This window comes from Ranitomeya variabilis, chromosome 2 (genome assembly GCF_051348905.1).
Source record: "Ranitomeya variabilis isolate aRanVar5 chromosome 2, aRanVar5.hap1, whole genome shotgun sequence".
Taxonomy (NCBI): Eukaryota; Metazoa; Chordata; class Amphibia; order Anura; family Dendrobatidae; genus Ranitomeya; species Ranitomeya variabilis.
The window spans coordinates 836,331,496-836,356,680 of NC_135233.1; the positions used below are offsets into that span (position 1 = coordinate 836,331,496).

A 25,185-nucleotide genomic window follows, 5' to 3' on the forward strand; every position below is an offset into this window, starting at 1 on the left:
ATGATTTTTAGCACAAAGGCATGCATTTAAAGGGAATCTGTCACCTAATTTTTCGCATATAAGCTGCGGCCACCGCCATTAGGGGCTTATCTACAGCATTCTGTAATGCTGTAGATAAGCCCCCGATGTAACCTGAAAGATAAGAAAAACAAGTTAGATTATACTCACCCAGGGGCGATCCGGGGCCTCCCATCTTCATGCGATGACGTCATTCTCCTTGCTTCGTGTCGCGGCTCCTGCGCAGGCATAATTCTCTGCCCTGTTGAGGGAGGCGTAAAGTACTGCAGTGCGCAGGCGCCGGAAAGGTCAGAGAGGCCCAGCACCTACGCACTGTAGTACTTTGCGCCTCCCTCAACAGGACAGAGAATTACGCCTGCGCAGGAGCTGCAACAGAAGCAAGGAGAATGACGTCATCGCATGAAGATGGGAGGCCCCGGACCCGGACCTGCGACGCCCATCGGACCGGACCGAATCGTGACCGCCCCTGTGTGAGTATAGTCTAACTTGTTTTTCTCATCTTTCAGGTTACATCGGGTGCTTATTTGCAGCATTCTAGAGTGCTGTAGATAAGCCCCTAATGGCGGTGGCCGCAGCTTACATGCGAAAAATGAGGTGACAGATTCCCTTTAAGTAAAGAAAATGGTCCCTGAATGTGTGCTACCTCTTTAAAATGAGAACCTACGTTTTGCAAGCATTTTGGGGGAGCCAGTGAAAGTATGATATTTTTTCACATGTATGCAGTTCACAAAGCTATGGATTATAGAGATGTAGATTTGAAGCTGAGTCTTCATTCAATTTTGTTATTGCATAATTTTAAATTTTTCATTTTTTCTTGCTTACTAGAAATCAATAATCAAATACTGATGATAATGATAAAAACTGAAATACTGATCAAACACTGATGACAAAAAAATTGAGCCCAGTGTGTCAAATGCTACAAAAATGAATACTACATATTTATTAAATTAGAAGGAACAGTGTGAATAGGGCCTTAGTCTGATGCAGTTAATGTTTTACCCATTAGTCCGCTCTTCACTGTATATTTTACTTGTGTAGTTTTGTTTAAAATAAAGAGGCAATAATAATTCCTCTCTAATAGCCCGCAATTGTAGTTTCACTGCCTTTGGCTATAACATGTTTAGACTCATGTACAGAAGTTAGGCTAATTTATACTTTGTTCTTAGAAAATATCCGGATTGAGACATTTGTCAACCTTTCTTATGTATTGCAATACTTCTGTAAAGGTACAAATTTACCTCTGTAAAAAACCACATAGGCCTTTGGTCTTACATTTTTAGGCTACGTTCCCACGGTCAGTAAACGCTGCGGGTTGGACGCTGCGTACATCCGCAGCGTCCAACCTGCAGCGTCCAGATGTTACAGCAACCAAGAAATCCCATGCCCACTATGTGTGCTGAGATGCCTGCAGATCACCCGCAGAGACGGACATGCGCGAGTCTCCACAAGATAAATGTCACCCGTACAATGCATCAGTGATCACATGCAGAATCACCTGTGTTTAAAAGCCGGCAGCTCTTTGGACGGAGTGGACGTGTGCTGCCTCCAAAGTGCTGCCGATTCCTGACCGTGGGCGGATACCCTTAAAGCTTGAGACTCTGCACTGCCATGTTAGTCATTAAAGAGGTTGTCCACTACTTTCACATTGACCTATCCTAAGGATAGGCCATCAATGTATGATCATACGGGGATAAGGCACACTGCCAATCAGCTGTTATCGGTGTCTGCAGCAGCTGCCGCAAGTACTTGCCTGTGGGGCTGCTCCATCCAGGAGCCATATGTGCAGTATCCTGTGGCTGCTACGACAAGTAGGCACAGCAGCTCGGCACTAGAGTACTCCCATCCGGCGGCCACCGCAACCACCGGTATCAGCTGATTGGCGAGGATGCCGGGTGTCCAACCCTGGCCGATCAGACATTGATGACCTATTCTAAGGATAAGCCATTGATGTAAAAGTAGTGGACAACCTCTTTAAACCAGAGTTTTCTGGTAGATGTGCAGACCTATACAGTATGTTCATATGGAGTTATGTTTCCAAAATAAAGTACATGTTTTTGTACTTGAGACCCTATGTTATTGGCTACTATAGCATTTATTGTGTACTCCTATTAAATCAGAGCTGAGCTGTGGCACTTGAGGACAGCACTATAGTGTGCGGCGCTGTGCTGATCTGCCTCTGTGCATTGTGCACATCCGGTCCTGTTGGAGCTCAAAACGGCTGAGACGTGGGTGGGAAAGAGGGGCTGCCTGGTGTAAGAAGAAAAAATGGACAGATTTTGTATCATCCTGGGCCAAGTTACTTGACAAAATAAAATGTAAAATTATTTTCCCTTATTGTAAACACCAAAGCAGAAAAAAAATCACAATATTGATCTTATTTTGGTTACAGCCTCTTGCAAAAACATGGGATTAAATAGAACAGGAGTCATACCAATAAAAACTACAGTCGACCCTACTTAAAAAAACAAACAAACAAAAAAGTTACGTCTCTCAGAATATGGTGACAGAAAACAGATTTTTTTTTTAATGCAAGCAATTTAAGATGAATTTAAGTATTAATAAAAAAAAACTGAATTTGGTATCGCCCGATTCGTACTGTCCTATAAAACAAAGTTACCTGTTCATTTTTTATTGAACATCGTAAAGACAAACCTAAACAAAACAGCAGCTTTTATTATATATCTAATAGATTTGAATTTTTTGCAATTCCAGTTTACCTGTATCAATGTATGTCCTGTATTAATGTCCTGTATCAATGGAAATGTAAAAAAATAGTTACCGTATGTGTCTTTCAAAGTAAGGCCACGTTCATACTTTCATAACTCCTGATTTTGGCTTACAAATACTGTTGTAAAATACTGACCAAATGCTGAACGTGGCCCAAGGGAAAAGAGACAGACCCATGTTTTTAAACAACCCGTCAGTGCTATTCATTGTGGGCCTTTTTTCAGGCCTGTATGGCTATGTTCACATGTGTGTTAAACATTCAATTTTTTTCCTCCCATCCTACAGGGGACCAATCTATAATATATCAGACACAAGCAACGCCCAACTGATCCAATTGAATATAAAATATTACTTCATTTTTATAAAAAAAAGTGTAGTGCAGTCCACTGGGGTTCTTTTTTTAAAAAAAAAACCCTGTAATGCACGGACACAGCCTAGAACTAATAATTATAATATTAAAGATTTGCCAGCATGATCGGAAGTGGAATATTTGAAAATACTCTACTAATTGGTAACTGTTAAATCTCTTTGTAGAGTAAAGACCAGTTGCTCCAAGCCGACCTGCAGTCTCCAGTGACACAGCTTGCTACAAAGGTATGGTACTAGATTTGCAATAAATTCAATTAATTATATGTAGAATTTTCCTGATGACATACCGTATATACTCGAGTATAAGCCGAGACGACCCCTAATTTTACCACAAAAAAGTGGGAAAACTTATTGACTCGAGTATAAGCCTAGGGTGGGAAATGCAGCAGCTACTGGTAAATTTAAAAAATAAAAATATATACCAATAAAAGTAAAATTGATTGAGACATCAGTATGTTAAATGTTTTTGAATACCCATATTGAATCAGGAGACCCATAAGATGCTCCATACAAAAATATGCCACATATAATGCTCCATAAAGTTCATGATGGGCACATAAGAAGCTCCATAGAATAATATGCCCCATATGCTGCTCCATAAAGGTTGATGGCCCCATAAGATGCTCCATAGCATAATATGCCCCATATGCTGCTCCGTAAAGGTTGATGGCCCCATAAGATGCTCCATAGCATAATATGCCCAAATGCTGCTGCTGCGATTTAAAAAAAAAAAAAAATGACATACCTCTCATCGCTGGGTGCCGAGTGCCAGGGGCCTGAACATGTGGGATACCGGCGGCTATGGGGGTCAGGTGCCGGTGTCGCTGCTGGCTCAGTCCCCCGACACTTGCGATATTCACCTGTTCCCGTTCCACCACCACGCGCCGCTGTTGTCTAAACACGTCATCGCGCCCTCTGACCTGAATGTCACAGCCAGAGGATGCGTAAGACACAGCGCGTCAGTGGAACGGAGATAGGTGAACATAGCAGGGTTCACCCTCCCCCGTCCTACTCACCCCATCCTGGCGCGGTCTCTCTGCAAGTCCCTGCTTCTCTGATGGTCTCCGGCAGCAGGCTTGTTCCTGTGTTCAGCGGTTACATGGTATCGCTCATTAAAGTAATGAATATGCACTACACGCCTATGGGAGTGGAGTCGCGTCCATATTCATTACTTTAATGAGCGGTACCATGTGACTGCTGAACACAGGAAGAGCTGCAGGCACCAGAGACCATCTGAGAAGCAGGTAAGTGCAGAGACCGTGCCGGGAGGGTACACAGGAAGAGCTGCAGGCACCAGAGACCATCTGAGAAGCAGGTAAGTGCAGAGACCGTGCCGGGAGGGTGAGTATGATGTGACAGCCGCCGCTCCTGCCGCTCCCCCTCCGACCCCTGGGACAATCACTCAAGTTTAAGCCGAGAGGGGCACTTTCAGCCTAAAAAAATGGGCTGAAAATCTCAGCTTATACTCGAGTATACACGGTAACTTTTCTACCTGTGTGGTTTATTTTACTTAATCCATACCGTCAGTGGAATAAAAGTGGCATTAGATTTTAGACCCCCTTAACATGTCCGTGTTTCCAGAACGTGTGGCCTCCTTTTTTTTTTTTTGCCGGATGCCACATGTACCCATTATAAACTATGTTGCTGTGCAATAAAAATGTTTTTAAAAATATAAAAAAAAAATATAAAAGTTCAAATCGCCCCCAATGTTTTATTCAGGTACCGGTTTTATATGTACGTGTTAAGGGGGGGGCCTTAGTAAGCAGATGGCTAATTCTGCATGTGATCTCAGTGGAGAGAGGTCAGTAAGCTGCCACCAAACTCTATAGGCAGTGACTTATCTTCTGTGTGAACATCATCTTACTGAACAGTAAAGGGCCGATAAAACATTAAACAGAAAAAAACTCATACTTCCCTCATCGGTGACCTCTCCAGCAGCTCCCCCTGCTCTCAGCCCCCTCGATGGTGGATCTGTCTGGAGAGGTGAGCAGTGAGGTGGGTATGAGGTTTTTTAGAAGTTAAAAAAAAAAATGTACATACTTGTCTAAAGTTGCATATCACAATTTGAGACTTGATGTACTCATGGTACTAAATCTGCTCCGTTATGATTAATGAGGCTCTATAAGATCTGAAGAAAGAAATAAAAAAACAAATGAAACTTGTTTGTATTGCTGCATCTTTAAAAGTGTTAACTAGCAAAATATAAAATGAATTAACCCATATGGCAAACAAAGAAAAAAAGTTGAATTCTGTGTTTTTTTTTCTGTTGTTGCAATAAGTGATCAAAACATCGTCTGTGCCCAAAATAGGGCCAATAAAAAGTTAAATTCAGCAAACAAAAATCAAGTCCTTACAAAACTCCCATCGATGGAAAAATGAAACAATTACGGGTCTCCGAAATTGGAGACATAGATCAATTATTTTATTTATTTTTTTATTATTTTTACCGGACATTGAACACCGCAAAAAAACAAAACTTTAAATTTTGGAACTGCATTTTTTTCCCCCCATTCCACCACACTTCAGTTTTTCCCAATCTTCCAGTAGATTGTACGTCCAAATAGTGTTTTGAAAAAAACAAGCCCACATACAGCTATGGAGTCTGAAAAATACAAAAGTTATAGAGGAAGAGAGGTAAAAAATGGAAAATTACCCGGTTGTGCAGGGTTAATTATTTTGCCATTTAAGCTCATTCATTAAAGCAATGGGAGAATGAAATGTGCACATACATGTTTGGGTGAGTATTCCTGGGCTGCCGGAGTTGCATTCTTTCCATGGTATGCGCTGCATTCCATCACCATCATCAGAGGTTTATCTTTGCCATCAGCCCATTGCAGCTTGTACCATCATTATCTATTTTCTTTGCTGAACACAAATTTCCATCTTATTAAAAAAAATGAAAATCTAGGGACACTTATGAAAGTGTATAAATGGGTGATTATTTCTGAGGGAAATCAATGAAAATTGGCCCAGGACAAGCCCTAGATATCCCTTATTAGCACCCTAACCAAATCACAAGGTAATATGCGTCGGGACATTTATTTCAGAATGATCTCTGTGAATACACAGCAATAACAGGTTACAGTTTATGATTTCACATCAGTTTCTACAACATAAGCGAGAATGTGGGCAGCAAATCTACCCAGTGTGAACTTCCCCTAAGGATAAAAAATGTAAAGGGGAAAGCTTGTTCCTGCCAGTGTAAACATGCCAGAAATCACCTAACAATGAGCATAACGCTCTTCTTCTGGTAATCAGCTAGGTTATGCTGGCCAAGAAAAGTCATCAACAGCAGCACGTCGCCCCATGTAAAGAGGGGATGTGCTGCCAGTAACATTATACTTTATGGATCACAGCGGTCATATTCGGGCTCATTCTGTCCCCACCATTGTATGTTCGCCTGTTGGGCAGGCTGGTTAGTGACTGATAGACTCTTATATAGGTGATCAGCATTTCTAAATGGCACTTTGAGGGGTTCAAATAGGCTCATCTAAATGTACCTTATCTGACTTATTCTCAGAAACTGTCAACTCTTTTTCTGTGTGAGAAATACTCGCATTCTCCATAAAACAATAACCCTTTAGCATCCTTCCCCGTTATTCTGTCTCGTGCCATTCCTCTTTTATTCCTCCTAGCAATTTAGGAATAAATTGACAGTGATATGCGGACACCCAGTTGTCAAAAATATGTGTGTCTACCCAGTTTGGTAATGGCAACACTGATTGGACAGTGTGAGACTTTGCAGAGACACACCCCCAACTAGTGACACCCACTTGTCAATTGCATTCATCAAATTGACTTGTTTTTCTCACTTGAGCTGCTATTCTTGGCCATCCCTTTTCATAAAAGGCTGTTTAAACGTTGACGGGATCCTCACTGATCAAAAAATGTTGTAAGGCAAAATATGTCCCCAAATAAACTTAAAGGGGTTGTCCACTACTAGGACAACCCATTATTAAACGAAATGTTCGGCCCTGATAAAATAATAAAGCCTGTACTCGCCTCCCGTGCCAGCTCTATTCCCATTGTGTCGGCACTCTCTCTCCTTGGGGCTGTGTTGCGGTGTTGTGACACTTGATGTTGTCGCGCAATCAGCGCTGGCGTCACTGTCTCCGCCTTCGTACAAACTGAACATGAAGAGAAGTCAGGGATCTGCTGCAGCCCGGACTGCCTCTTCATGTTCAGTTTGTCTAAAGGCGGAGACAGTGACGCCAGCGCTGATTGGACGCCGGGCACCATGTGTCATTCCACCGCGTCACAGCCCCAGGAGAGCAGGAATGGAGCCGGCAAGGCAGGTGAATATAGGCTTTATTATTTTATCAGGGCCGAACATTTAGTTTAAGAAGGGGTTGTGCTGGAAAACCCCTTTAATATTGCAAGAAAGTTTTGCAACAAACTAACAGTTAGGCTGTGTGCACACGTTGCGGATTTTTCGCATTTTTTTCGCTATAAACCCATACATTATGCATCCCATCATTTAGAATGCATTCCGCAATTTTTGTGCACATGATGCGTTTTTTTCCGCGAAAAAAATGCATCGCGTTAAAAAACGCAGCATGTTCATTAATTTTGCTGTTTTTTTTGCGGCTTTCCCACTATATGACTGCATTGGGAAATCTCCGGAAAAAAACGCATGCGGATTTCTTGCGGAAAATGTCTGGTTTTGCTCAGGAAATTTCTGCAAGAAATCCTGAACGTGTGCACATAGCCTAAACCTTAGAAATTTGTGAGAGTTTTATCAAGGTGTGATCACAGTGTCCTCGGATTCTTTCTCATGAGGAGAAGATGGAGAAAAAAGTCGCCATTCTGTCAGGCCGCGTAAATCGGACTGCAGCCGGATATCATCTGAGTGCAGTCCGATGTTTTCCATGCACTCATGTTGTAATTTGTTTTACTCAGACACTGAGGGAAAAAATCAGACATGTGCAGGGCCCCATAAAACATGGGCATGAGTGCTAGTCATCAAAATGGTAGTGCTCATGGCCTCATAGAACCCATTCATACAATAAAAAGACAAAACGCTTTAAATGTGGATAAAAATGGCCGTGTAGTTTATTTAGGGTTACATAAATTAATCACCAATAAATAAACTCCATAAATTATAAAACCAAAGTACCAAACTTTTCCAATAAACCAATCCACCCAGACATGGGTGATTTTCCCACAATTAAACTACACGACAGTAAAATTACAAGAATTCAGGGGAGGGAGGGTGGGGTCTTCTTTATCTTCTTCCGCTGACAGAATGACCAGATACCACAAAACAGGTGTTTATATATTCAAAAAAAGAGCGGCAAAGCTGCTAACAGCCAATAGAAAACCATTACAATAGCTGCCAAACATACCAGAAAAAACTGGATAAAACCAGTGTCACACTTTCAGAGATGACTGACCTGACCTTTATTTGACCTTTCTTCTGACAGAAAGTCATATTAAATGACAGGGTCCATGAGGCCATGAGACCCCCGCTATATTTCTTTCAGGTTTACGCGGGGGGGCTAACATGGCCTCATAGAACCCATTCATACAATAAAAAGACAAAACGCTTTAAATGTGGATAAAAATGGCCGTGTAGTTTATTTAGGGTTACATAAATTAATCACCAATAAATAAACTCCATAAATTATAAAACCAAAGTACCAAACTTTTCCAATAAACCAATCCACCCAGACATGGGTGATTTTCCCACAAGGCCATGACTCAGCGAGACATGGCCCCCCCAAACCACACAGCCATTTTTCAATGATAGTTTGTAGGTCCAAATTAAAAATATCAAGGCCAATATCAGATAAATGAACCAAATCAGGCCTATAAAGGCCCGGTAAAAAATCCTCCAAATCCAAGTGCCGGGATGAAAACCCTGAAATTAAAAGAAACATTTTTTCCATGGATTATTGACCCTTCTCCGGATTTTATCTAAAAAAGAAAATTGATTGTCGTGCCACAAAAGTCTGGGAATAATCTTGAAAAAACGAAGTTTGAATCAGGCAGAATTTGCTTAAGATAAATAATATCGGATCGAATGGCCGATAATAAGTCAAGAGTCCTGATTTTTCCGAGATCATTCCCAGCTACATGAAATATAATTAAATCAGGGGAAGGAAATTTAATTAGCCATTTCTTCACTTCAGCAACCAGGCAATGCCATTTCAAGCCGCGAACTCCATGCCACCAAACCTGAATATCAGAAGGATTAAAGGATAAATTTTCAGCATAAGATCGTTGGCTGGCCCTCTTCCTGGCCCAGAAGATAAAAGAATGTCCGACTATCCAAATGACTAGCGGACCTGAAAGAAAACCAATAATTAATAGTCATACAGATCAAGTCGTACATATAATTTGAACCTTTTGGAGTTCCATCTTCCCAATTCCTTTATCCCTGAATCGGAAAGCCCGGCCCTAGAGGCCTCCGTAGCTGCTCCGATTCTAAACGAATGAGATGTGATTTTAAGGTGTTTTTTACCCAAAAAGCTTAAACATTTTTTAGGATAAAATTAAATTGGAAGACAGTAACCGGAGAAAAATCCCTATGAATGAATAATGGGCCCTGTCCCATAGGTCTGACCTTAATCCAATTTGCCGTGTTATCAACAGGGCAAATGATAGAGACATGGATCGCGTTAATTTTCAACCTAGATCCCCTGCCTAATTAATCTGTCTTTAATTTTCTTATAAATAAAATTTGAAAAAAAAAAAAAAAAAAAAACTACTCATGAATCTGGACATCCGAAATCATGAGTCCCGAAGGCTCCGATTTCTTAACAGAAACCACCTCACCAACGCGAAGTGCTCCAAAGAAGGACAGAGAAAAAAAAAAATAGCTAAATAATAAGGCTTCCTTAAAATTTACACAAACGTGGATGAGACAGGAGCACAATTCTTTCAATAAAGACAGGGAAATAGGTCGTCTCGAGTCAGGTATAAAATTGGTTTTCCTAAAGCCTTTTAAAAACTGCTTTACTGGAAAAAGATTAGTTAAAGCAATACTGCCAGAAAGTTTAAGGAAAAATGAAACTCCTGCTAGGCATTTCGCTATTGCATAGTAAGACAAACCGTTTTGTACTATAGATTCAGCAAACTTTAGTGCTGCTACCGGATTAGAAACTGTTGGGTCAAAATAATGTAGGTTGCAAAAATTGTTCCAATTCAGCCATGCAGCCGAATAGTCAGCCCATGATCTATTAGATAACGATTTTTTTTTATTTTTTTTTTATTTATTTATTTTTTTATAAAATACTGTATCAGAGTGCAATCATGTCCCAAATTGAAAGGGGTAAGAGGGTCCTTCTGAATCCACGTTGGGAACCTGCAGGAAAAAATTCGACCACTGACGATTTTGTAAAGAGTCAGTTATGAAAAGAAATTTGCTCTTTCCCAACTTTGCTTTCAGGCATTGTAAAACCAATTGTCTCAAAATTCTGGCAGCAAAAGTATTTTTAGAAGATAACGTGTTGATAGAAAAAAAAAAAAATAAATAAAAATAAATAAAAACAACTACTGCCTGGTTAGTGGAAAGGAGTAAAATCCTGGAATTCTGCATTAGTGATCTCCAAATTAATATTCCTGCAAAAATAGAAAAAAGTTCCAACACCATTACGTTTGAAGTTACTTTCTTAGACACCCAACTTATTGGCCACAGGATGGACATCCAATGGGAGTCAAATAAAATACTGAAGCCACGCTGGCTATCCGCTGTGAAAAGAAAGGGAAAAGAATCGCCAGAGACAAAAAATGACTGCCACAAAGATCTGCCGTTATGCTCTGACAAAAAGGAGAGCCAAATTCTAGCGTCTTCCTTTAGGTCAGAACGGATACTAACATGCGAATGAGGTGAAGATACACCTTAAGTGGCATCCTATAAACTTCTGCAAAAAGCCCGACCTATAGGAATGACGCAAACCGCAAAATGCAATAGACCTAACAATGAATGAATTTCCTTAAGAGTGACCTTGTTCTTGGCTAAAAAATTTGATAACGCAATGCGCAGTTTAAAAATTTTCTCATCAGGAAGTCAGATTCCATTTTTTGATAATCAAGAGTGATTCCCAGAAATTCGATAGATCTAGATGGACCAACTGTTTTTCTGTGAGCAATAGGAACACCGAAGTGCTCACAAATTTGAATTAAAAAAAAAACAAAAAAAAAACAGTCATCAAAATAAAAACCTAAAGAATTAAAACCGCACGGGTGAACAGGAAGGAGTCTAAAAGCAGACTTAATATCTGACATGGACATTAAAGCATTAAAACCAAATTTCTTGAGGATTTCTAATGCAGAATCAAAAGATGAATAGGACACGGAGCATAAAGCCTTGTCCACTTCATCTTTCATGGATGAACCCAGCGGATATGATAAGTGGTGAATTAGCCGGAAAGAGCCCTCATCTTTTTTTTTTTTGGTACAATACCCAATGGTGATATATGGAAATTAACAAACTGCGGGGTTAAAAAAGGGCCTGAAACTCTGCCTAGCTGAATTTCATTAATAATTTTATCCCTAGCTGCCTCAGGGTGAGCCTTTAAAGAGGGTAAATTAGGAACAACAGAACAGCCCGCCCCTTTAAATTGTGGGATAAAAAATCATTCTGAAAAACCATTAAAAAGCAGCTCACTGGTCCCCTGGTCGGGATATTTGCTTAGGCATACTGACATGTTTGCCAGAATCACTGGCATCTGTGCTTTTTGAATTAGGCTCCTTACCTGAGGACTGTTGACCTGCTTGTTACTTAAAACATTTAGACATAGGGTGTGAGTTACCACAGAACGAGCATTCATGGCGGAATCTACAGTTGTTGTTCCACTTACAAAAGGAATCGTTGAAAGCGAAACAAACACCGCGTTTACTTGAACTAGAAGGGGGCTGAAATAACTTGTTGCAGAGATGGGGAGATTTTTCACCCAAAACTGCAGCAAAAATAGAAAAAGCTTGCACCCAGTTGTTGAAAGATTTAAAGTTGGTGCGTTTAAATTCATCTGAATCAGCTTTCTCATCATTCTTTTCGGATTTTGAAAGCTGGTCCTTTCTAGGCAGAAAAGAAAAAATATCGACTAAATGATTATTCCAAATAAGCTCTTTAACAGAAGGGCTTAAATGGAATCCTAAGGGAGACAGCTCTCATGTCAGAGCTTCTTTAAAAGAGTTAACAGGGGCGGTGTTAGCTGATGAAATGTCAGAAATTGCAGCACTGTGTACAGCTGATGTGACAGCTGATGTGACAGCAAGGGGGGGGGGATAGCTTCTCTTAAAGTTTCAGCTAACACTTTTCTTTATGATGTCTTTTAAATGTGAGTGTGGAACAGACAAACGAACATTGAAAGTCTCACCCCTCGATGAATGCTGGTCGTTTCTCTGCTCCATACAGCAGCTGGAGCTCGAGCCCTCCATGTTGGGCAAGCTCATATGGGAAGCTGCTGTAAGTGGCGTTTCTTCATCCTCTTCTGAGTGTGACGACAGGGGGTCCTCCCGAACCGGTGGTCTGGACCGCAGCTGCAGAAGCCACCGCTGTTGTAGAATCCAATGACACTGCAGCGCTTTTACGGCTGCGGTGTGTTGAAAACATCCCGGCCACTTCAGATGAGGCGGTCGGCGGTCGGCGCTCTGTCATGACGCTGGCGGTGGAAGTCTCGCGCTGGGCTGCGAGACTTCTGAGGAGGGCGGCGCCGTGACTTCCTTCTTCCTTCTTGGACACTGCGGCTGGAAGCAGGCGGCGACAGCGACTTCGGAGAGTATGGGGTCCTTTGCCTCCTGCGCCTCCCTGAAGCGGTGGGTGTCGGCAGGACCGGAGAGGCTTGACACGGCGACCGAAGGGTATCTTCTGGAGGATGAGGGACAACATCGGCAGGCGCTAAGATAGGTTTCATAGCCAGGCACTGCCTCAGCCAGTCCGCTCCATCCTCGCCGTCGGCTCTAGTCAGGAGCTGTTGCAGGAGATTCTCCATCCTGGGGTATGTGTCTTCTTTATCTTCTTCCGCTGACAGAATGACCAGATACCACAAAACAGGTGTTTATATATTCAAAAAAAGAGCGGCAAAGCTGCTAACAGCCAATAGAAAACCATTACAATAGCTGCCAAACATACCAGAAAAAACTGGATAAAACCAGTGTCACACTTTCAGAGATGACTGACCTGACCTTTATTTGACCTTTCTTCTGACAGAAAGTCATATTAAATGACAGGGTCCATGAGGCCATGAGACCCCCGCTATATTTCTTTCAGGTTTACGCGGGGGGGCTAACATTCGATTATTACGACCGTCTGCATGAGCTCTTCAAGTGATATTGTGCTCACAATGAGTTTTTAGTGAGTTTTTGACTGCCTATTTTTGCTGCATCAGAAACTACAGCAGAGTGGTTGGGATTTCTGTAAATCTGGACCCTTTATGCTTCCTTCTTACTCAACATAAACTGACTTTGATACTAGGACGTATCAAAACAAAGCAGCTTTATTTATAACATGACATGCCACCAAGAGACAAAAACATAGCGTCGAAAACGTGAAAAAAACACAATGAAAAATGCAAGTAGCCTAATTTACTTAATAGATGCAGAAACTCTGCAGCTTCAAACACTTATTGTGGTTACATAGCCTGAAGGTTTTGCCTCAAGATCTTTGTCATGAGCGCCCTGCCCCTCAGCCTCCACGCTTCTTCCTTGTTGGTGGACAGTGCCATCTTGCTTGTTTGCCAGTACGGACCAGTGGCAGTGTTGTGCTGCTGGTCTGCCCCTGATGTTGCTAGATGAAGGCGATACACCATTGGGGTACAGCAGTTACTAAAACTGACAGGGATCAGGAGCGAACGGTGTGCTCCAGTGACAACCATCTTCAGAGCAGCTCTTCAAGTGCTTGTAAGCGCTGTGTATGGTCGGCCACCACTTCTAGACTGCAGCAGTCTGGTAACCTAGGAAACATGCCATAAACAATAACAGCGCTATGACAGTAGAGTAAACCATAGGCATCCAGCAAGTGTATTATGTACAAACATCTGCACCTACCCGTGGAAATGTACGTGTTCCGTGTTTTTGTGGATGCTAAGCCTTATATAACTACTGCTGAATTAAGAAGGTAATCTAATGTAGATTACATAGTGTATAATGCCACACAGTCATTTCCATCTTAGCTACTTCTCGTAAAAAGATGATTGCACAGTGTAAAAATGCTCCATCCCGGAGATCTCCGTCATGGAGGACTGATCTCTAATTATATTTGCTAAAACTTGACATTTACAAGGTGCTGTGAGGTTACCATAACCTCTCCAGCAGAAGGAAGCATTGCTTCCTCCGAGTATTGATTCCCGTGTAATCATTGTGCATCGATTACCTTTTATTATTCCTCATGGTGTTTGTTCTGGCTATGCTGCTTTTATTTATAAATTATCATAATAGCATTGCCCTTTTCTCTCATCACTTAGATTGTTTTTGCCATTGCTTGTTTGTTCAAGCTTCTATGCAATTTTTGATGGAAATTGTTCTTATGAATGATCTTGGTAAGACATGCGAGCCCTATAAAACAATGAAGCACAGGCTGAATGGAAAGATGGCCACGCTTTTCTGCACTGTCACATTTCAGAAACATGGACTTTGTTGGGACTGTAAGTCATGTTTTACCACGTTCAGCTGTTAAAGGGGCTGCACCAAGTAGATAGGATAAGAGATATGCTTCACCTGTGCTCTATTCAGCTAGGGCTTTGTGGACCCTCAATCTGTAGATAGCTGGGAGCCCCAGCAGACTGACCCCCAACGATCAAAAAGGTATCCTCTATCTTGGGTTATTCTCTATCTACTTGGTACAAGCCCTTGTAAGGTGGCCATAAACCTTAGATGTCAGACAAAACCTACATTAGCACCAATCTTCCTGAAATCAGTAGGTTTGTATGGGGACCTTGTCATCTGTAGCTAACAATAATCTGCTAATATTAGCCTTTGTGTTTTATTAAATAAATGCTCAAATACATTTTATGAGCAATTCCACAGTTCTAAAGACTACCAACTGACTTAAGGCCTACTTCATAAGACAGAAATATCACAATACTTTTCCTGATGCCGTCCAATCCATGTTATAGTTCAGGGAAATGGAGCAGATTGCTATATAGATTTGTGAGAAAAGATTCAGGAATAATCTGTTTTATTCCTTTAATCTTCTGCTCTTCCTGGGGTTTTGGGTCCAGTGGGTGGAACTATCAGTGACTGACAGCCATCCCTGTGTGCATTCTTATACAAAGACAGCCATCAGTCACTGATGGGACCGCCCACTGGACCCAAAATCCTAGAAAGCACAAAGGATTAAATGATTAAAATGCAGGTTATTACTGAATCTTTTCTCACAAATCTATATTTCAGTCCACTCCGCTTCTCTACAACATGGTGCCTGCAGATTGGATGGAATTTCACGGTGACCATTTCGCTTTAAGGTGGCTTTTCATAAATTGAGCACCAAAGGGACTAAAAGGTAACACCTGCTGCAATATGGAAGAAAATGCTACTAGGCTCAAAAATCAGCCTCAAAAAATCAAACATAAACCTTGGGATTAGAAATTATAATTTGTTTATGCCCTCGCCACTGTGTTTTTGCTCCTTGCATAGTTGTCGCTAATCCTCATAGGAAGACACTGGATTGTCCTTAATTGAATAATTTTCTTAGTATAAGATGAGCTGCTTTGGAGAATTTCCACATTACTTTAAGTGGTTAACCGCATTTATAGGTCAAAGCAATGGTCAGATTAGGTAATCATGTAGCAGTATTGACCCTTATAACAATATAAGGTAAAATATGGATATTGAGTGGGGGACCTCCCACAGAGACTGGTCATCTGCCATGGGACTGAAGTGACCCAGCTCCCATGAACTTTTTTCATCAAATCAATCAACGCATTCATAATGTATGGTGGACATTCGCCTTAGAAATGAAGATTTAGTTTATTTGGAAGAAAACTAAGTGATGAATGCCGGCTGATTGTGAGTTTATCATCCCACCTCTGTACCATCACTGTCTGTCCTGTAAATATTACATTTGTTTGTCCTTTTGTCCAGGCAGCCAGTTAAAATGTACTTGTCACTGTTCACACCATGACCAGATGTTAATGTGATGGATGTGATGGCCTTTCTCAATTTGTTTGCATGTGCTATAATCTTATACTGCAATTCTGTGAATGGTCAGGTAATTACATGTGACAATTCCCACCTAAGAATAGACTATTGACAGAGCAAACACATTTAACGGACAGGTTTTTACCATTTGAGCTTTACTGTACAAATCAAGTAGACTATAAATATTTGATATTAAAGCTGATCGGGCCCCTATCATTTACTAATTTATCCTTTTGGAAGAAATCATTCAGAAGGGTTTTGTATCTCTCTATTGCTCAGCCCAAGAGTACATTTGTCTGTGTTTCTTGCACTAAGCTGGTGAATAGCCTCTTCTATGCTCTCTTCAGACTTAAAGGGGTAGTCCTGTTTGAGAAATCCTTTCCTCATGTGCACAGTTCTGTGGTTTAGTTAACCTCTCGGTGATCAGCGCCGTGTCTCTGCCTCTGACCCAGTCTCTGTTTTTCAGCTGCCCTGTAACGTCATGTCAACATTGCTGTACCTAATCGCTGAGCTCAGTCAGCTGTGGCTGTGTCAATGTGACCACTGTAGCCAAAAAACAGAGTTCACGGCAGAGGCGAAAACACAGCGCTGTGGACCCTGGGAGACTATGTTTGTTTGTTATCTTCAGCAAGCTTTACATATCAAGAATTTTTTTTGTCAAAGGGGACAAGCCCTTTAATTCTCACATATCATTTTACAGCATTATTTACAGAATTTTCAGTAGGGTTTTAACAGCACTTTTTGCTTTTTTCTGTGGCCAGATGTTACTTAAAAGCAACAAATGCCCATCATTTCATTTAATTCTGTCTCTTCCTCTGTCTCTTCCTCTGTCTCCTCCTCTGTCTCCTCCTCTGTCTCCTCCTCTGTCTCTTCCTCTGTCTCTTCCTCTGTCCCTTCCTCTGTCCCTTCTTCTGTCCCTTCCTCTGTCCCTTCCTCTGTCCCTTCCTCTGTCTCTTCCTCTGTCTCTTCCTCTGTCTCTTCCTCTGTCTCTTCCTCTGTCTCTTCCTCTGTCCCTTCCTCTGTCTCTTCCCCTGTCTCTTCCCCTGTCTCTTCCCCTGTCTCTTCCCCTGTCTCTTCCCCTGTCTCTTCCTCTGTCTCTTCCTCTGTCTCTTCCTCTGTCTCTTCCTCTGTCCCTTCCTCTGTCTCTTCCTCTGTCCCTTCCCCTGTCCCTTCCCCTGTCTCTTCCCCTGTCTCTTCCCCTGTCTCTTCCCCTGTCTCTTCCCCTGTCTCTTCCCCTGTCTCTTCCCCTGTCTCTTCCCCTGTCTCTTCCCCTGTCTCTTCCCCTGTCTCTTCCCCTGTCTCTTCCCCTGTTCCTTCCTCTCTCTTCCTCTGTCCCTTCCTCTGTCCCTAGCACCTCCCTTCTCCTGCTCACTCTCATTTCCATAGACTTTTATAAACCACAACTCACATCTTATTCCTCAGTAACTGAAAATCTGACTTTACTGAAGACTGGTTGATTTTACCTGTACCTGTGGAATTGAGATTGAACGATTAGTCCAGGTGGAGAATTAAGCTAATTTTTCTAGCGAGATATTTTGCAACGTTTCTTATCTTCACTTGTACTATTGATTTATAGGAGAAAAAATAAATTCAAACGATAATTACGCTTGAAAGTTATGGCGTCTTTACAGACATCTAAATGCGAGGCTGTGCCAACATTTTGTGACTTTTTTTTTTTTAAACAATAAATTTTTATTGAATTTTACAAATAGGGTGAAGAAAACCTCAATACAGACATACAGTATGTTCACAGCATACGTATAAGAGTGAATATAAACATTTAACAAACAGGGTAGGTGGCAAGGGAGGGGGAAGGAAGCCCGAGGAGGGGGGGTATATTGTGTCCAATTCCAGTTAATTGATTCAACCAGAATCAGGAGGATCTGGATTGGTTAGAGAAAATACAGGTGTGGCAATGGGGTTTGGTTGGCATACTCCGCCCAGGGATACCATCTTTTCTCAAATTTACTAACTCTGTCTGTAAGTATGGCAGATAATTTTTCATTGAACATATACCAAGAAAGGCGGTTTTTAACCTCAGATAAATCTAGACTTGTTTTTTTCCAAGCTAATGCTATGGTTTGTTTGGCTGCCAGGAATATAAATGTGATGAGGGCTTGAGTGTGTTTAGGGATGTTGGGGATACGTTGGTTGGGGATACGTTGGTTGAGTAAAACCTCCCAAAGGTTTTTTATTAGGTTTATGTTTGTTATTGAGGAGATCAGGTGATATATTCTGATCCAAAATCTACGTACAATCGGGCATAGCCACCATGTATGGAACATATCTCCTATGGAATTACACCCTCTAAAGCAATTTGGAGAGTAGTTAGCGACTGGCTTAGCCACTCTGGCTGGGGTCAGGTACCACCTGGTCAACACCTTATAATTCATTTCCAGCATAAGGGTATTTAATATTCCTCCAGTAGAGGAGGACCACATTTGGGACCATTCTGAATGAGTTAGAGTGGAACCAATATCAGACTCCCAGCGAGAAGTGTAGTTTAAACAGCGCCTATGTGAGAGGGAGTTGATATGAGTAGAGAAGTGATATAATGCCTGGTGCATGTGGATTTTGAAAGCATCTTTATTCAAAAGGAGTATAGGTATGGGGGGGGTAGAATTTTTTAGTAATGAAGTGGCAAAGTTTTTAAGTTGCAAATAACAAAACACCTATCCGGGGAGGGGGCAATTATATTTTTCTCTCAGGACTGAGAATGGAATAATCCCATCAACGTTGAAGAGATAGATGGTGGACTCTTTTTATCCCTGCAGCAACCCATAAACAGAAGTTCCTAAGGGACTCCATACCTGGAGGGAACAGGAGATTGCCTCAAAGGGGTGCGAGGGGCAAGAATGGCGAGATTAGCTGCGAGGAATATTTCAGCGAGTCCCAAATCATAAGTGAGTGCATTATAATAGGATTCGAGATTGGCCTACGCTGAGCTGGGAGGATCCATAATAATCAAGGGAACCCGGGTGACATTCAGGGGCCTCTAGAGAAAGTCACAGGGGAAGTCCAGAATAGGCATGATATAGAGTCAATTGACCTAATTGGGCTGCTTGGTAATATTTAGAAAGGTTGGGAACCCCCAAACCTCCCTTTAAATGACGATAGAGGGTAGCTCTATTAACCCTAGGAAGGCCACCCCCCAGACAAAAGTATAGACTAGTCGCTGGGCTATTTTGAGGTAGTATGAAGGGACAGAGACTGGCAAAACTCAAAATAATTTGGGGAGAATAGTCATCTTCAGTGCACGCACTCAGCCGAGCCAGGAGAGATGTAGCTTCTCCCATGACTGGAGTAGCAAACAAAGTTTGCGGAGCATTTGGGGATAATTGGCTGCAAAAAGGGAGTCTAAGTTGGCTGTCAATTTCACTCCTAGGTAATCCAGGTGGTTAGTAGCCCATTGAAACGGAAAGTCATGTTGGAGCTGTGAAACAATAGTTGAAGGAAGGGATATATTCATGGCGTATGATTTTAAATGATTAACCTGTAAATCAGAGATACGTTAAAAATTACTAAGGGCTTGAAGTAGGTCTGGCAAGGATGTCTGTGGTGTTGATAAGAGAAGTAGCATGTCATCTGCAAATATAAAGGGTATGTGTCCACGTTCAGGATGGCCGGCGGTTTGGACGGAGCGGCAAACTCGCTCCGCCCCCTTCTGGAGACGCGATGATGCCGGATGTGTTCATTGCACACATCCGGCATCATCGCACCCCACACATAGGGCCCTGTGTTTTCCCTTGCGGCGGCGCAGCGTCGCCGCAAGGTAAACGGACATGCTGCGATCTTAAGACGCGCAGCATGTCCGGAATCGCAGGGCCGCCGGGTGCGTGTTACCACGCATAGTGGAGACGGGATTTCATAAAATCCCCTCCACTGTGCTGTAACATCTGGACGCTGGAGTTTGACGCTGCGGCTCTACGCAGCGTCAAACACGCAGCGTTTCCTGAACGTGGAAACATACCCAAAGAGTTTGTGGGAAACTGACTCTATTTCTACACTCTGTATGTTAACATTAAGTCGGAGGTTAATAGCTAATGGTTCGAATGCCAGAAGGAATAGTAAGGGTGATAGGGGACACCCTTGTCGAGTACCTCTGCCAATGGGGAAGAGCGCAGAGACATTTTGTGACTTTTAGCGGTTTTTACACCATTTCCGTCCGGCTTTGATAAAGAGGGCAGAACTGACTTGTAACTGTGAGGTGACCCCCTCACTTGTCAATTCATAACAAGTGGTGGCGTATCTTAAGCAGCAAGCCTTGCTCTAGACCTTGTCTGGGGTAAGATTTGTGGCAGTTGCACATGGAGGCGCACACTATTTCACACCTCACCTGATTCATTTAGAGGTGTGTGTCTTAATAAAACAGGCGCACATCTCACCCCGCTCCCTCTTCAAAAATAGCATGAAGAAATGCTAGTTTTGATGAATCTGGGTGTAACTACTGAACCAATATTGACATTAAATACATTTTGTGTGTATGGACAAGAAGTGCAATATTTGTTGGACATATGGTCGTCTGAATGAGGCTTTAATTGGTATAAAAAGAGATTGACGGCTATACCCCTCATCCTGCTCCTAAATACATTTATAGTGTATGTATACACACAAACACACTCTATAAATATATATATTGTGAGGGGGATCATATGCGAGGGTCGATATGTGTCCCCCAGGATGCGGACAGAGTCCTATTAACCCCTTAATGACAGCCAATACGTCTTTTAACTGACCTGAGATATAAAAGAATAGCCTGCCCATACAGGAGACAATCCAGCAGCTGTTGGCTGTACACTATAGCTGACAACTTGCTGCATTAGCCATGATCAGCATTTGCACCGTCCAAATTTGTTTAACCCCTTAGATGCTGCTGTCAATAGTGACTACATCATATAAATGATTAACAGATTGTGTGCCCTCAGATCATGATTGTGTGGTCCTGATGTTTGCGATGGCAATTCATGGCCAAATAGCGGCCTTAGAGTCTGACGGCTATAGTGACCTGTTCAAAAGTCAGCATCATTTAGGTGGTAAAAATACACATTTTCATTTCTGTCATGCCACTTTGCATTCATTCCTGAAAATCACCTGAAGGGTTAATAAACTACCTGACTGCAGTTTTCAATATGTCAGGGGGTGCTGTTTTTTAAAATGGTATCAGTTTTGGGGATTTCTAATATATAGGTCCCCCAAAGGCACTTCAAACATGGATAGGTCCCTAAAAAAGAAATTTTGTACATTTCCTTGAAAAAATTATAAATTCCTGCTACATTTTTTAAACCTCTTAAAATGCTAACAAAATAAAAGAACATTTTATAAATGGTGTTGATGTAAAGAAGACATGTGGGAAATGTTATTTCTTAATGTTTTTCTGTGGCATGACTATCTGGATTAAAGGGATAATCATTCAAAGTTTGAAAATTGCTAATTTTTTAACATTTTTATCAAATTTCTGATATTTTTGATAAATAAACACAAAACATATTGACTTAAATTTCCCATTATCATAAATTATAATGTGTCATGAATCTCAAAATCACTGGAATTTCTCAAAGCGTTCCAGAGTTATAGCCACATAAAGTGACACAGGTCAGAATTTGAAAATTTGGCTCCGTCACTAAGGGGTTAAACCTGCTGGAGAGTCTTGTGTTTACAGCAGAACGCCTGTGACTCACAAGGCAAAATAAAAGCAAGTGTGGATTAGGTCCAAGTAGTTGACCCAGTCAGAATTTTAGGAAAACCCATCAAGGGTTTTTATTTTTAGAGGGATTTGCAGGTTTGGTAGTGGGGCGATTCCCGCTCTCCACTCCGGGTTTTGGAAGTGATTCTATGGCCACGATTCCAGTCTCTCAGTTTGGTCTTGGGTGTGTCAATTTTGGAGTTTGCAAGCTGCAGAGCAGGAGGCTCTGTGCAACCGAGGTCTGTGTGGAACTAACACAGAGCCAGGGATTCAAGACGGCTGACGCACCCAAGAGACACAGCGGTGCCTATGTCCACAGCAATGGGTTTTGAACATGGACTGTATTTGTGGAAACCCGGCTGCAATCCGGACTGTTATGTGAGTCTGAGAATAAAGATACGTGTTATGTTGAACTTTCTGTGGTCCCTGCCCCTGCCTATCTGTCGCACTACACCAACCCCGCTGCACTACAATATATACGTATATACTGTATATGTGTGGATATAGACATTTTTTTTTCTTTTTCAGTGAATGATTAGTTTTTTCTTTCCATTTGAAGCTGAAAGCTCTGATTTTTTTCTAGTGCCAGAACGGAAGATTTGAGCTTGCTGTGGGTTACATGCCATGCAACTACACTGATCTCTGAGTGAACAACTAACTCTGTCAGGATTATGGTCACTTGCATTAGTACAACTCTGTTACATCTGGTTAACCATTTTGTATTCATAAAACCATTGTTTTCTGGTGCCTATATGTATATATCTGACCAAAAGTGTAGGCAGGTATAGGGCTCATAGATTTTCTATTCTGGAAAGGTGTTTCACCAATATTTCCACTTTCCCAGGTATCGTACCTTAAAGGGAATCTGTCAGCAGGTTTTTGATACCTCATCTAATAGCAGCCTGCTGTTATCAAAGTGAAGCTGAATCCAATGATGTATCACTTAGATTACTGGGTGCAGCTGTTATGACACAATCAGACTTTTTAGATTTACCAATACAGCAGAGCTAAGAAAGTAAATCCCGCCCACACCACAGCTAGCCCCGTCCTGACAGTGAGCTGCCTATCAGAGGAGGGGGGCGTGTCAAACCAGGGCTCACTCCAGCTAGTTACAGCGAAGATAAGCTACTAGTGCTAAAACAATCATTGAAAGCAAACAAAACTGGAGCTTGAGAAGAGGCATCCTAGCAATCTGTGTTTTAACCCCTATTTCATGCTGTCTTCAGATTACATTGCAAAAATCTGCTTACATATTCCCTTTAAAGAAGCACTATCCCATTAGTCATCTTACTATATTGCAGTCATCATATTATACAGCACTGTGTACTTACAATTGGTCATTTTGCCTCTCTATCCAGTTATTCTCTTTGCTTTGTGTAGAAACAGGAAGTCTCTTGTCCTTGGATTTATCATTCCCTCTGCTCCCCCCCGCCAGGGTAGACGGACAAAATGAGCAATAGTACGTACACAGTCAATATCTTGTAGTCATCGTATTCTACAAAGACGATAAAACTTTGATGGTAGTGCTTCTTTAACTATTGCTTTAGTCCCTGCTTGTATAATTAGTCCTTTTTAATACTATGTTTAGTCTATATAACATTGTAAATTAGGAAATTATTAGTCATGACTAATTAATCCTGTAGAAAGCTGCAACAACAAATTCTGTGCCATTAGTTGAATTATTTCCCACACTGATAAAGTATAATAAATGGTTACCATGGTTGTTTTGTTATTAATCTCATGTCTCATCTTACTGCCTGGGCCAGTTAGGAGCAGTTCAGTTGATTCAGTATTTCATAACTGGAACATTAGCTTAAGATTTCTCCTCTTTTAATCATTATTCTTTGGTGAGTAAACTGTATTACATTTCTGCTAACTGGGACTATAGATTAACTGATTAACAAACTGTCCACTCGCTGTGTGTGTCTATGTAGCTGAGACCCTGGAGAACATGATCAGGGCTGGTTTTTATGGTCCGCTATCACGTGTTCACCGAATAATAGCTATTACAAAAAAAAAAGTTCAGAGAAAAAATATCAAGAGTAATGGGGTCCTCCGAACCTCCCCGATACCTCAGCAATCCCTGGGCTCTCCTACTCTGTCCCCCAGCTCTCCGCGTTATCTTTCTGGAAAAAAAAATTGTGGGCGCATGTGCAGTGCACCCGCTGAGATCTGCCGGCCGGTACCCAGCTTCACTAGGGAATTTTTCCTATTGGTTCCTGTTGATCACTGTGATAGACCCTATCACAGTGATCAAAATAAAAAAAATAGTAAAACAAATTCCCCTTTGTCACTCCCTTAGTTAGATAAAAATTATATAATAAAACAATTGTAATTTTTTCCATTCTTTGCTGTTGGGGTTGGAGTTAGAATTGCTTTTTTTCAAAAGTAAAAAAAAAAAATCATGGCTAGTGTTGAGCGCAAGTGATCGCTATAAGGCCAGTCTCACACGTCCAGATAATTCCGGTACCGGAAAAATCGGTACCGGAGTTATCTGTGTCCGTGTGCTCACGTGGCACATCAGTGTGGCACATGTGCGGCAGCCGTGTGCCGACTGAGGACCACACGGACCGTGCAGGAGACAGCGCTAGAGTTAAGCGCTTTCCCTTGCTTTGGGTGCTGAAGCCGGCATTCATTCCTTCTCCCGGCAGCGTTCGCTGGAGAGAAGGAATGAAAAATCAAGGTTTTTTTAATTATTTTTGTGTTTAAAATAAAGTTCCTGGTCACCTCCCACCCCCTGTGCGCCCGCCTGCTTGCATTAAAACACTCACCCAGCTCCTGCGATGCTTCCTCTCAGCGCCACAGCTTGTCCTGTGTGAGCGGTCACGTGGTGCCGCTCATTACAGGGATGAATATGCGGCTCCACCCCTATAGGGGGGACAGCGCTTAACTCTAGCGCTGTCTCCTGTACGGTCCGTGTGGTCCTCAGTCGGCACACGGACAGCATCCGTGTGCGGTACGTGTTTACACGGACCCATTGACTTTAATGGGTCTGTGTGATCCGTGCGCTCCCACGAACACTGACATGTCTCCGTGTTTTGCAAACGGACACACGGTCCGCGAAAACACGCTGACATGTGCAGAGACACATTTATTTTAATGTGTCTACGTGAGTCAGTGTCTCCGGTACGTGAGGAAACTGTCACCACACGTACCGGAGCCACTGACGTGTGAAACCTGCCTAACGCAGATCCCCGAATGTTTTTTTTTGGGATGTTTAATTGCCACAAAACATGCTGGCTGGTGACTCTAGCATGTCACTCGAGCACCCGCAATATTCGGTGCATATCCAAGCACCCAATGCA

The 25,185-nt window shown here is 42.0% G+C and overlaps 1 protein-coding gene and 1 long non-coding RNA gene across 6 annotated transcripts in view; one reads left to right on the forward strand and one right to left on the reverse strand.

Annotated features, from left to right (window-relative positions):
• TDRP (testis development related protein) overlaps positions 1-25,185 on the forward strand; it is a 268,472-nt gene that overhangs the window by 201,243 nt on the left and 42,044 nt on the right. For 3 of the 5 annotated variants that reach the window (XM_077290084.1, XM_077290083.1, XM_077290085.1), the window contains exon 3: positions 3,280-3,339. The exons of the other annotated variants lie outside the window; for them this stretch is intronic. In XM_077290084.1, coding sequence (XP_077146199.1) covers positions 3,280-3,339 — 60 coding nt within the window. The remainder of the gene's footprint in view (positions 1-3,279; positions 3,340-25,185) is intronic. 5 annotated transcript variants of the gene reach the window in all.
• On the reverse strand, positions 13,539-14,609 carry LOC143809954 (uncharacterized). The gene is made up of 2 exons (XR_013222555.1): positions 14,432-14,609; positions 13,539-14,012 (listed from the first exon to the last, which is right to left on the reverse strand). It is a non-coding gene; the product is annotated as an uncharacterized LOC143809954 (long non-coding RNA).